The following is a 14,718-nucleotide window of genomic DNA, read 5'->3' on the forward strand; positions in this document are numbered from 1 at the left end:
ACAAACAGCAGCAGCAGCAGCGGTGGCGGCGGTGGTTGTGGTGGTGATGGTGGTGGTGATGGTGATGGTGGTGATGATGGTCGTGGTGGTGGTGGTAGTGGTGGTGATGGTGGTGATGGTGAGAGTGGAGTATCATCTGACTCTGGTGAGAACTCTTACTCCTCTCACCTTCTTTGAAATGCAATGATAACATCCGATGTTACCCCCTCTCCCCTACCACTACACTGCTCATCAAGAGGAGGAAGAGGAGATGATGCACGGCAGCTGATGAGGATCACTGAAGATGCCAGGAGTTTCACTACAATATTATTACAGCTTACAAACTCTGCTATTTTCACAATATGATTCACACTGACACCATCACCTGCACGTCCACATTTAGGGCAAAGACGGGGTTTCTATGTGATCGATCCAAATGCTAAAAATAGTAGCGAAATCTCATTAAAATCACACCACACTGAATAAAAAAGGTGATAAATATACATTGGAGAATGTAATACTAGATGTACAAAAAAAAAGACAATAATCGTGGCTAGAACATTTTTGATCATAGGTGGGATTGATCGCAGATGACCTGGAGTTAAACAACAAGAATGATGGTAATAAAAGGAAGTATGGTTTCTTATGCAAATGTTATCGGTACTACTAGCGAACAGTGGACCCGGAGCGCGCATCCGCGATAGCTAGTCGTAAGTAGTCGATCCTACAACGACTACCTAGCAAAGTAAGTAAAACACAAAATAAATAACTTTTTTTACACAAAGTAAATAATTTTTGTTAAACAAAGTAAATAACACACAAAAACACAAAGTAAGGATCGACTAGTCATGACTAGCTATCGCGGATGCGCGACTACGCGAGAGCGCGCACCGGGACCGCTATTCGCTAGTAGTACCATGTTATCCTTGAAAAGGGAGCTGCATGGTTAGTCAATCAGAAAACTAGGATTTGTGTGGGTACCGGTTGCGTTTGTAATGAATGAAAAGTAGAAACCGTCCCTGATGATATACGAAGTAAAAACCAGGTGAGACAGAAGGGGACGAGCTCCTCAAAGAGAGGGGTTCGTACGCGCGCACACGCACATTCACACACTACAAACACGAGATGCATTACTTAATTACGAATATATTAGAGAGACACTAAGAGCGAAGAGAGAGAGAGAGAGATAGGATTATTTGCACAAATAAGAAAAAGGATTAGGATAATGGACAGTTATGACGATGTCGTCTGCGATTATAACAAAAACAAACAAACAAGAATAATAATAATCCTCATAAATTCCACTAAAGTCGGTTCTTCGTACAATCGCACGGTTAGCCTTTGTATCCCTCCCACCCCCAACTTCGCGTTTCCCTTCTCCTCCTCCTATAACTACTCCTCTTGCTTCTTTGGTAGACGTTTGTTTGAATGAAAAGCTATCACATGAATGAATGAATGAATGAATGAACAAAAAACGAACGTAGTTGGCACTAGTAAAAGTAGCAAAAGGCAAAAATGGTGAACTTCATTTATAGCAGTCGTAGTATTATATAGTCTGTTGTAGAGTAATAGTGGAGGGGCCATACGAGGCGGAGTGGATGCTGCAGCGAGCGACGCTGGCCGTTCTCCACGGTAATACCATCGCAGTCATTACCACGGGTCGCGGATGAGCACGCCATTTGTGCTGGGGTGTGTGGTCCATGGCCCCTCTCCTTCCATCTTCTGTTGATTGCTCCCCACCCTTTTCCCCCCTTTTCTGTTTCTTTGTATTTGAATGATACAGAAATTTAAAATGTGGTTTACTGTATAATAGGCTATGGAAATAAAACATTTGTCTCAAACTCTGGTGGAAAGGAAGAGAAGAAGAAGAAGTTATGATCATTGGAAAACATGGGACACAGTCATTGCTGCTGTCACACAATCATCTCACCGTCGCAATATACAAATCCCAACACTTCCATTCCCCTCTAACCATCTGCCTTCCCCCACCACCACACTCACTGCCGTTCTTCATCACCATCATCTACATCCTACCTAGTGTTTCCTCCACATCTCAGACACACACCACCACCACTACACTCCACCCTGACACACTATGTTCACCACTATCAATCCCCCCCCGCAACAAGGCACATAGGGTGGGGGAAACGGGGGCAAAACAGACAAAAAGTACATCGCCCCCACACACCTCTTTCCTTGTTACACATGACAAAATCTCCATCTTAAATAATATATACACAACACGTACTTTATTGAATAACAACCACATATATATATACACACACACATACTCGCGTGCTATATAATTGCGCTATGTGTCTCAATATAGTTTTCAGCCATTGTATCATATATATATATATATATATATATCACATACATACACTAAGTATATGGAGGAGGAGACAGATACACAGCTATCCATTGACTGACTCATCCCAGCTGTATTTCGCTTAAACTACAACCACACGATTCATGTAGTCATCATGTATACATGGGTTTTGTGAGTGTGTTTGTGTGTGCGCGTATACGACAGAGCTTGAGTGTGTGTGCTCATAAATAAGTGAGGGTTGTCACTCACTGACGGATAATTCTTGTCATGAAAAGTCGAACTATACGACCTTCTCAGGCATGGAACGACGAAGGAACATCTTATACACAAATGCATTAAGAAAAAAAATCAGTCAGAATAACGCACCATGATCGTAAAATTGTTCGTTTAATGCCCAAACAGAAAAGAAAATGCCTAACGTTTCGGACGTGGGTCCTTCATCAAAACGAAAAGGAAAGAGGGAAGAAATATTAAAAAATTAAAATTAAGAGGGTGGAGAAAGAGGAAATGTATTTAGCAAGGTGAGCGATAGCTGCTTCATAAAGTGAGTGAATGTATGTATCATTGGTGGATGGATGTCTATGTGGGTGGGCATGGTGCATATGTGCATATCTTGATGTGCAAATATACATTGTTTTAGCTTGTCAGTGGATGTATATGTGTATGTGGGTGATGTGTGCGATTATCTGTGTTGGGTATATGTGTACAGTTTAAGTGTATTTGCACAGTATGGGTGGCTATGTGTATGTGTGGGTGCAGGGTCTGTATATGCATGAGAGAGAGAGAGCATGTGTACATTTGCATCGGAATGATATGGATGTTATGCACACAAGTTGGAATATTTTGGGAACCATCATCATGCATTTATACTGCACTGTACATGTGCAATTTAAAATGCATTTCTTGTTTGTACATGGACTGTGAGTGTCCAAGTATTCACAGATGTGAGAAAATTTTTGCTCTACAAGGGAGGAGAAACAAAAACAACAAAAAGTAAGAATGGGTGCAGCTGTGGCTGTGTGGTAAGAAGCTTGCTTCCTAACCATATGGTTCCAGGTTCAGTCACACTGTGTGGCACCTTAGTGTCTTCTACCAAAGTCATGTGACTGGATTTAGCAGATGAAAACTGAAAGAAGCCCGCTGTGTGTGTGTGTGTGTGTTTGTCCCCCACCATCACTTGACAACTGGCATTAGTGTGTTTACATCACCATGACTTAGTGATTCAGCAACAGAGATCGATAAAGTGCCAGGGTTGATTCATTTGATTAAAATTCTCCAAAGCGGGGCCACAGTCTAATGACTGAAATGAGCAAAAGATAAAAGGAAGGAAACAGATGATGCAGGGGCACTGGAATCTGGAGGAGGACAAAAAGTGGTTTGATTGTAATTGTGGAATGAGTATCCAAGGGCCACAATGGCTGAGCAGAAGAGGGAGTGCTTGTGTATGAAAGTGGACAATGGAGGGCACTGTTTAGTATAGGCAGCTATGCAGTTGTATATATTTGTGTTGTGTGAACTCTTCAGCATTCAGTTAACTCCTCCATCAAATGTAATCCTTGTTTATTCACATCGTTTGGAATTAATCACACGTTATCTTATAGCTTAGGTGCAGATGTGGCTGTGTGGTAAGAAGCTTGCTTCCCAACTACATGGTTCCAGGTTCAGTCCCGCTGCGTGGCACCTTGGGCAAGTGTCTTCTACTATAGCTTCGGGCCAACCAAAGCCTTGTGAGTGGATTTGGTAGGGGGAAACTGAAGAAAGCCCATCATGTGTGTGCGTCTGTGTTTGTCCCCCCAACATCACTTGACAACCAATGTTGCTGGGTTTTACATCCCCGTAACTTAGCGGTTCAGCAAAAGAGACCGATAGAATAAGCACTACGCTTACAAAGAATAAGTCCTAGAGTCGAATTGTTCAATAAAAGGCGATGCTCCAGCATGGCTGTAGTCAAATGAGTGAAACAAATAAAAGAATAATTCCAATGATGTGATTGCATATTTTTAGAATGACATTGTAGGATAAGTATGAGAGGCCAAATCTGGTCAGTCTGAACTTAAAACAGGCTGAAGACTTAAGCATTGCCCTTCTTCTATCAGGTTCTCTTTTGCCAAACCATCAAGTTACAGAAAGACCAGAAATTTCGTGTGAAATGCATCAGGATTTGGAAAGATAGTGAAGATGTGCTGAATGCTTACACAACAGGTTTATACTATGTATGGTACAAAGAAAAGAAATTACATTTGACAAAAAGTGGGAAATGAAGAGCTGACTAAAAGCTTTATGTAGACCACTGTATATATCAACATCATAATCATTTAATACCCATGTTGGCATGGGTTGGGCGGTTTGACAGGATTCGACAGGTCTGGTCAAGGGCTGCATTGAGCTCCAATGTCTGCCTTGGGATGGTTTCTACAGCGAGGTGCTCATACATATGTATCATTTATTTGGTTAACATTGTGTTTTTCAAGCTAGTATGGATTTGATGAGGACTTATTTGAGTCAGTAGTTTAGCTGTTTTATTTCAGTGGTCTTTTGGAAGTGCAGTGCAAGCACTCTTAATGAGAACATGGAATGTAAACATCACTTCACCATTTTGTTCAAATGGTGACAAGTAAAGTTGTTGAATGTCAACATCTACAAACATATGTACATATACATGCATATGTGTGTGTGTGTGTGTATACAAAATATTGGGGTTTAGTTCACAGGTGGTCTAAATGACTAGGTACACTGGGCTCCAAGGTTATAGCGGAGATGGTAGTTATGGAGCCATTGTATATTTCTGATATAGCGGATATGTAATTGGTAAAGAGGACAACAAACATTAAGACAAGACAGAAAATCCCGTACTCTGGGATATCCCAGAAACAGCTGTAAGACTTCAAATTTTCCCAATTTTGACTTGAGATGTTTGTTTTGCCTTAATGTTTAGTGTCCTTAATTTCATATATATATAATAATAATAATAATATAATAATAATAATAATAATGGTATTTTTATATATGTTTAATGCTTATGGCGATCACCATGCAATGACTAAGGAAAATAGTTTAATAAAGGGGCATATAAGCCCTAAACAGGAAAGCCTTCTTTTTTCTGTCGAGGGCTTATATGCCCCTTTATTAGACTATTTTCCTTAGTCATTGCAGGGTGATCGCCATAAGCTTTAAGCTTATATAAAAATACCATTATTATTATTATTTACAGGATTGTAAATCACAGGACCATAATAAAAAGCCATTCGCACCAAAAGCATATGTTTATACATATACACATATGTATGTATGTATGTATAAGAGACTGGAAAGAAAATCATTCTACATTTTTGACATGACCACTTTGAGGGTACTTTCCCAATATTTACAGTAACTTTATATCATAGTGGTTGAATATATATAGATTTTACTCTTTTAAATTGAGTTTAGACCAGATCCCTATCAGACACTGCAAGCTGTATGAATTCTAAAGGGCTCTTCAGCAATGGAAGCAGTCAAAAATATTTGTTTTATCCATGGAAATGAAGCTTTAAGTGTTCAGACATGCCAATGATTGCTTGGCCAGTTTCACTCAAGAAATTTTTCTATCAGATTCCCCTTGGACTGGATGACAAAATTCTGTGAATATTGAACTTCTGAAAACCATAGTTGAGGAAAATCAAAACTAAAGTGCATGAGAATTAGTAAAACCATTCAAGTTGCACTTCAATCATAAGATACTATCACATATTAGGAAAACCGTCTAAACATGGGGACTCTCACTGTTTGACTGTTTTTCATCTTAATCAAAGATTATCAATGAAGAGTAGATTTATTACTGAACCTTTCCTAGATAGAACAATCACAAATGATGAAAAGTGGTTTCTTTATAATCATATTCAACAGAACCTGACAATGGTTAGCACTGAATGAAAAAGGACACTCCATCCCCAAACCAGGACAACACCCCAAAATAGTTATGTCTGGTGTTTTGGTGAGATATGAAGGGTGTCGTGTATCACAGAGTCTTAAACCTAAACAAAGCAGTAAATATGGAGGAGTATTGTTGCTAACTGGAAACATTGCACCAAAATTTGAAGAAAAAGAATCCATTATTAGCCAATCAAAAACAAAAAGGTGTTGCTTTTGCATGATAATACAAGACCACATATTGCACAAACCACTTTGGTAAAGCATACGGCGCTGAATATGGATGGTTTGCCTGATCTTCCTTATTCTCCAGACCTTGTTCCATCTGGCTATCTTCTTTTCAGATCATTGTTTTAGAGGGAAAACAGTTTATAAGTTGTGGAGAGGTTAATAATGCTGTTGAGTGTTTCTTTGATACAGAACCTGAAAAAATTTATGCTTGGGGAATCAACAATTTGCCAGTGAAGAATTTGTTTCTCTTCACATCTGGAAATGTAACAGGACATTCTTTCCAAATATACATACACACACAGGGTCATATATACATAGAAAAATCATCAGGTGCAGCCACAGCTGTTAAGCTTATTTTGGACCATATGGTTTCAGGTTCGGTCCAACTGTGCGGTACCTTGGACATGTTGGCCAATAAAAGCCTTCAGAGTGAAAAAGAAACCCAACTATGTCATTATCAACATCACTTAATATTCGTTTTCATACTGGAATGGGTTGGACAGTTTGACAAGAGCTGACAAGGCTGGAGGACCATACCAAGCTCTGTGGTCTGTTTTTGGCATGGTTTCCATAGCTGGGTTCCTTTCCTAATGCCAACCACTTTACAGTGTACTGGGTACTTTTTGTGTGGCCCCAGCATCAGTAGGGTCACCAAGTAATTTGCAAGACAAAGATCCCCTCGAATGGTGTGAGGAGTAGTACTGAGGGAAGTGGCTTTAAAAAGAATTATAGAGGAGTATAGAGAGGTGTCTTTCTGTAGGAGAGAGGTGTGAGTGTGTGTGTGTGTGTGTGTATATATATATATACACACAGGGTGGCCCAAAAGTAGCTTTACAGTTATCATGTAGGCACTTTAAATTTCTTTTTTAAAACATTTCATTAAATTTAAATTTCTATCTTAGAAACTAAAACTGGAACTTGACAAAATTAACTAAATTAGCATAGAATAATGGTTTCATATTTTTTTTATAATTAAGATCTAAGCTGTTAATATATGATTGCGAAAGAAATAGTTGAATAACTGTAAACCTACTTTTGGGCCATCCTGTATGTGTGTGTGCATATATATATATGTATATATAAAGAGACAGAGAGAGAGAGAGAAAGAGAGGGCCCTCTTGTCTTGGCAGCGTGCAATGGTGGTAAAAAAAGTGTTGTTGTTCACTTCCATTCTTTCATAAAAAACATATCTGAGCATGAGAAATATTACCATGCCTACGAAACAGGTATGGGTTAGCAACAGGAAAGGCATCTGGCTGTAGGAAATCTGCCTCAACCAATTCCATCTGACCCATTGCAAGCATGTAAAAGTGAATACTAAATAATGGTAATAACGATGAAGATGATGAATCATTTAACCCTCAGCTTGTATGCTGACATGGACTGGACGGTTTGGAGTTGAAAGACTGTCATGCTTCAAGGTCTACTTTGGTAATGGTTTCTACAGATGAACATCCTTCCTAATGCACCTGGTACACTCTCTTACAGCAAGTACTGGGTACTAATGAAGAATAACTTGCAAGGCTAAAGGCCTAAAGTGGACCCTATAACTAAAGGAGAATAGAAGAGAAAGGGCACAACAATTCTCATGGGGTGGTGAGAAAATAAGATTTATAGTCACAATAGGGTAGAAATGAAGAGCAGTATTAGTTTAGGGGAGGGGTGCAGCAGGGAACAGGGGGAAAGGGAAAGAATTAGTGTCAGAAAAGGCAGGTCAAAGTGGAAAGGTGACAGGATGGATTGGGGCAAGTATGGGTGGAAGGTATGGGGAAAAGGAGACAAAAACTGAGGAATAGCCAAAGGTGGAGAGGAATCCTGAAACATTTAAGGGATAAGGAAAGAAATGTGTGAAGATTGTAGGGTAGAGCAGAGGGTTGAGGCAGAGAAACCAGAGGGAAAGGTGTGGTTGTGAGAGAAGATGAGTGAAGAGTGAGTGCAATGATACCAAGGAGGGAAAGCGAGACTGGAGGGTATGAGAGAAGTAGAAAGAAGCATCAAGATGGAGAGGTAGTAGAGAGAAGAACAGGAGAAAACAGTGGGTGGTGCAAGTGCAGGGGTAAAAATGATAAAGAGGTATCCAAGATGTCTAGGGACAGGTAGTGAGATAAAGGCATAAAGCAATGTTGGATGTCAATGGGATAATCCAAGAAGGATTGTGCTTGTTGGTAGGACAACATGCTGAATGCAACAAATGAGATGGAGGGGTGGCTATGAGTAATGAAAAGAACGGAATCATAGTGGAGGGAGTGAATGTAAGGGTGTGGAGGGGAATTAAGGTGGGCTTCATAATGAGTGTGTGTATATATATATAAACGTGTGTGTGTATGTGTATGTATGTATATGGCACATAAAAAGCACCATTCAAGTGTAATTGTTGCCAGTGCAGCCTTGACTGACTCCCATGCCGGTGGCACATAAAAAAACACCATTTGAGCGTGGTCGTTGCCAGTGCCGCCTGACTGGCTCCAGTGCTGGTAGTACATAATAAGCACCATTCAAGCATGGTCGATACCAGTACCGCCTGACTCGCCCTCGTGCTGGTGGCATGTAAAAAGCACCCACTACACTTTCGGAGTGGTTGCCGTTAGGAATGGCATCCAGCTGTAGAAACTTTGCCAGATCAGATTGGAGCATGGTGCAACCTCCTGGCTTGCCAGCCCTCAGTCAAACCGTCCAACCCATGCCAGCATGGAAAGCGGACATTAAACGATGACGATGATAATATATATATATATATATCCTTTATCTTTTACTTGTTTTAGTCATTTGACCACGGTCATGCTGGGACACCGCCTTGAAGGGTTTTAGTTAAACAAATCAACCCCCAGGACTTTTTTCTGTTATTTTTAAAGTCTGGTACTTATTCTCTTGGTTTCTTTTGCTGACCTGCTAAGCTGCAGGGACAAACACACCAACAACAGTTGTCAAGTGGTGGTGGGAGACAAATACAGACACAAAGACACACATATATATGTATGCATGTATGTATATGTGTATATTTAGAAGAAGCAGCAGAGTGACTCAAGGTCCAAGAGTTTCATGTATTGGCACTAAACACACAAGACTCTCAGACTTTGAGTCACTCTTTTGCTTCTGCTAAATATTCTTTTCTACTCTAGGTACAAGGCTGGAAATTTTGGGGGAGAGGGCCAGACGATTAGATTGAACCCAGTACGCAACTGGTACTTAATTTATTGACCCCGAAAAGATGAAGGGCAAAGTCAACCTCAGTGGAATTTGAACTCAGAACGTAAAGACAAATGAAATACCGCTAAGCATTTCGCCCGGCGTGCTAACTTTTCTGCCAGCTCAAAGCCCTGCTTCTACTAAATATTAATAGAAATATATATATACTCAGTTCTATTTTCCCTGTTTGCACCAACATACCTATATATATATATATATATATATATACATACAAAAATTCTATAATTATAAACATAATTATAATTAGGGTTCAGCAAAAATTGCTTCACCACATACCAAAATTTAGAAATAGCAGTTCAATACTATTCCACTACCATAAGATATCTCCCAGATAGTAATACTCTCAACTACCTGTGTGAGTTGAGAGTATTGCTGTCTGGGAGATATCTTATGGTAGTGGAATAGTATTGAACTGCTATTTCTAAATTTCGGTATGTGGTGAAGCAATTTTTGCTGAACCCTAATTATAATTATGCTTATAATTATAGAATTTTTGTATGTATATATATATATATATATATATATATATATAGGGAGAATTCACAAAAAATACAAAAGACAAAGACAGGTGGTGTAGACAACAAATAGATGTATTAGTATAATGCTCGGGAATTGAAAAAGTCTTTTACGTTTCGAGCCTACACTCTTCCACAGAAAGGAACACAGAAAGAAACAAGGAGAGAGAAAAAAAGTGTGTGTAGTGGCTACCAATCACATACACATACAACAGGCTTCTTTCAAATTCTATCTACCAAATCCACTCACAAAGGCTTTGGACAGCCTGAGGCTATAGTAGAAGGCACTTGCTCAAGGTGTCACATAGTGGGACTGAACCTGGAACCATGTGGTTGGGAAGCAAGCTTCTTATCACACGACAATGCCTGCAATACATATATATGTATGTATATATGTGTGTATGTATGTATGTTTCTTAAAGATAATATTCACATGAAGGTGCATTTTGCCATAAGTGGACAGGTAATCTATAACACCACATATAGGTGCAGGAGTGGCTGTGTTGTAAGTAGTTTGCTTACCAACCACATGGTTCCGGGTTCAATCCCACTGCATGGTACCTTGGGCAAGTGCCTTCTACTATAGCCTCGGGCCGACTGAAGCCTTGTGAGTGGATTTGGTAGACAGAAACTGAAAGAAGCCCATCATATATATATATATATATATGTACGTATGTATGCGTGTGTTTGTGTTTATCCCCCCAACATCGCTTGACAACCAATGCTGGTGTGTCTACGTCTCTGTAACTTAGCGGTTTAGCAAAAGAGAACGCCAGAATAAGTACTAGGCATCCAAAGAATAAGTCTTGTGGTCAATTTGTTCGATTGAAGGCAGTGCTCCCGCATGGCCGCAGTCAAATGACTGAAACATGTAAAAGAATAAAAGAATATGGACAATCAATATAGTACTTTTTCGTCTCCTCCATGTGATGCAACATTCTCAGATCAGCCTTTACCACTTCATCTGAAGGTTTCCCTCTTCCACAGATTGCACCAATTTAAAGTGCTTAGCACTTTTGTATGCAACCAATTTCCCACCCACCCATGCATCCTGCTCTCTTGTACCCTATACCTTGATTCCTCTAAATTCATTTCTACCCTGGCATTCATGTACACCAACATTACACATCCACTGAAGCACACTAGTTTCATTTCTTTATCATCTTTGCAAGTCTTCTGGCCCTCATCCAGTATTGCAGACCTTTGTCACCAGCAGTGGTAATGGCTTCCTGAACTTTTCCCAACCAATTCCAACTTTAGCTACCATACTTTCAAAATAATCACCTCCCTTGCAAATTATGACTCCTAAGCAACAGAGGCTATCGACAACTACTTATGAGTCATCTGAGCATTTAAGAGAATCTATTTCCGGTGTGCTCTCAGTATGTATTGCTCCAATGCATCTGTCAAATATGAAACCTACCTTCCCCACTGCACTTTGTATGTCCGTTGCTTACACAGGATGCAGTATATGAGGTTTACACCAACTCTTTTTCTGTATACTGAGCAAAGCCGTTCCCTTGATCATACCAGAAACCCCATCTTCTTTCCAACTTACAAAAACCTTAGTCTTTGCTAAGTTTACCTTGAGGCCTCTTAATTCTAGGTTTAGCTTCCCTGCCCATTATTTCCTCTCTAATTTCAATAAAAATTCAACAATGAGGACTAAACTAGCTGCATATAGGAGTTTCCATGGACAGCTAATCTTAAATCCTTCTGTTATGGTCTGCACAACTAAGATAAACAGGAAAAGATTAAATCTTAAAGGACCCTGCCTTTACATTACACTAGTCACTGAAATTATTATTGACACTCTTCCCTTGGCTGGATCTTTGTAAAAGGCGTGTACAGCCCACACAAGCCATTTATCTACATTTTTTTTCTTAGTGACCCCCAATTAATAAACGTGGTAACCAGCCAAAGGCCTTTGCCAAATCAGAGAATGCTAGACATAATGGTTTACACTATGCGTTATATACATACACATACATAGATATCTACAAACACATGCATCTATTCGTACACAAGCATTCGTATACACATAAATATATACTTACACCCACATACACATATTCAGAGATACATATATTTACATATACATACTTGTACACACACAATGCCGTTGCCCCAGTATGGTCACTGCCGACAAGGTGGAACAAGGAAATGAATATGTAGGTGTATGTGTGTGCGCCCATATTCTTTATCAGTCCAAGCACATCGGTCCATCCAGCCAAGCAGACCTGCCACTTGGGCCACAAGGTGATTACTCAGTGACAGTGCATTACTAGCTCCGAGACCAAGACTCCTGCTTTTCAACCTAGTCTTGGGATCGACATTGTCATTTGTCTGATAAGCGAATGGAGATCACACCGGTTTGTGCGGTGTGTGAGAAGGAATAGAAGAAAAAAAATCGATTCCGGTACTTGACAGTACTTTATTTTATTGACTTCTAAAAGGTTGAAGAGAAAAGCTGACCCCGATAGAATTTGAAACCAGAACAGAAAGCGTTATCACTAAAATACAGCAATCTAATAAACTACGAAAACGAATGAAAATACATTTCACCACACACACTCATCTTGATCACACAAATCGCAAAAGTTCAGTGTAAACAGAAATGACAGCAAACACAGTCCAAACAGTTTAATTGACAAGTGGTAAGATCAGAGGCATTCTTGAGTGATTGCGGTTCCATTCTAAGATTGTTTACTTAGGTTTACATTTAGTGCACGTACAAACGACAGATAGATAGATAGAGTTCAGAAAATACTGATACTGGCAGATGTATAGACAATATTATATATATATATATATATATATATATATATACACACACACACACACTATAAACATACAAATAAATACATATTCACGGATACACATACATACACTGTTCTACGTGCCTCGGTTCGCGTATCGACAGAGGACATAACCAATTCTTACGAGAATGTCACCTGTAATATTTTGCTGGAGTCCTTCTAATCAGGAAGAGATTCGGTCTCCACCTACTCAAAGCCAACTAAATCCTATGCTAAGCGCCAGCTCGAAATTATATCCCTGGGGCCCTCGGGAGAGGGGGTGCTATCATTGCGTGTGACTACGTAATGTCTGTGTGGGAGGGTTCCATCCAGTAGGATGGAAATAAGAGAGTGAAATAAAGGAAATACAAAAGGCTCGAGTTATACATCTCGCACCCTTTACTATATTACATACACACACAGATATATATATATATATATATATATATATACACACACACACACACACACGAATCGAAATTTTTGAGTTTTCCTGGAAAATTTTGATAAGTTCCTTTATCACAGAAAACACAGCTGTGTAGAGTGCAAGTAACATAACGAAGGTTCGTTTACGATGTGGGAATAAAAAAAATAGGAAACGAAAGAAAACGAGAGAAATAATGCCAGATGTCAGCCCTCATTTTTGACTTCTTGACTTGATGCGACCGTCTGGAGAGATGGTGGGGGAGGAAAACGGAGGTGGAAGAATTTTTCCCAAAGGTGACCGAACCAATGCAAGACATGATACGGCATTAAAATAGGGAAGTGTGTCTATGTGTGTGTGTGTATATATATATATATATATATATATATATATATATATATATATATATTAAAAGGATGTGTTGTGTAAGTAGAGAAAAAGACAAATATTCAGGGACACGCAAATGGATTTATAGACAGACATATATATATATATATATTATATATATATATATAGGGAGATATATATAGAGATAGATAGATATATATATATATATATATATATATATATATATATATATTGTGAAGGAGAGAGAAAGACAAATATTCAGAGAGACACAAATGGATTTATAGATAGACAGATAGATAGATAGATAGACATAACGAGACTAATAGACAGTGCGATAAATAGTAATAGACAAGCACACACACAGTCAATCGAACAGCAATTACATATACACATATAGCGATATATTAATTGAAAGCTGCTTTGAAAGAGAGGTGATGGATGTGAGCGTGATCGGATGCGGTGAGGGTGATTGTCACTTACTTCTGTCTCCCCAAACAATGGTCACAGTAATTGCCCGTCCAGCCGATGTAACACTGACATGTTCCGTTCCGACACTCGCCCTGGTAGCAATTGTAGTCGCTGCGCTTGCGGCTACATGTCGATAACGAACTATTGGAGGCGACCAAGACGAGTAATAGTAAATGGCAGAGTATTAGGCACAGCAGATATTCCAACGAACGACATGGTAACCTGTATTTAGACTTGGTCTGAACCACAAACATCGCAATTTCCGCCATCTTGACTATTATTATGGTTAGATTCGACAGTTGATGTTGCGCATGTCAACAGACATTCCTATTCCGTTACCGAAGCACTCAACCTGTATTCCGTTGTATGCATTCGTTTTCTATAATATTTATTTACCTATACCTACATGAGTATGCGTACATAAATAAATATATAAATACCTATATATAGATGTGGGTGTGTGTATTGAATACACACACTCATATCTATCTATCTATATATCTATTTATC

At 39.3% G+C, this 14,718-nt stretch overlaps 1 protein-coding gene across 3 annotated transcripts in view; it reads right to left on the reverse strand.

Annotated features, from left to right (window-relative positions):
* Positions 1–14,501, reverse strand: part of LOC115218754 (attractin-like protein 1) — a 163,490-nt gene extending 148,989 nt beyond the window's left edge. For all 3 annotated transcript variants that reach the window (XM_029788665.2, XM_029788663.2, XM_029788666.2), the window contains exon 1: positions 14,221–14,501. In XM_029788665.2, coding sequence (XP_029644525.1) covers positions 14,221–14,477 — 257 coding nt within the window. In that variant the 5' untranslated portion in view covers positions 14,478–14,501. The remainder of the gene's footprint in view (positions 1–14,220) is intronic.
* Positions 14,502–14,718: the final 217 nt, after the last annotated feature.

This window comes from Octopus sinensis, linkage group LG14, assembly GCF_006345805.1.
Source record: "Octopus sinensis linkage group LG14, ASM634580v1, whole genome shotgun sequence".
NCBI classification, from domain to species: domain Eukaryota; kingdom Metazoa; phylum Mollusca; class Cephalopoda; order Octopoda; family Octopodidae; genus Octopus; species Octopus sinensis.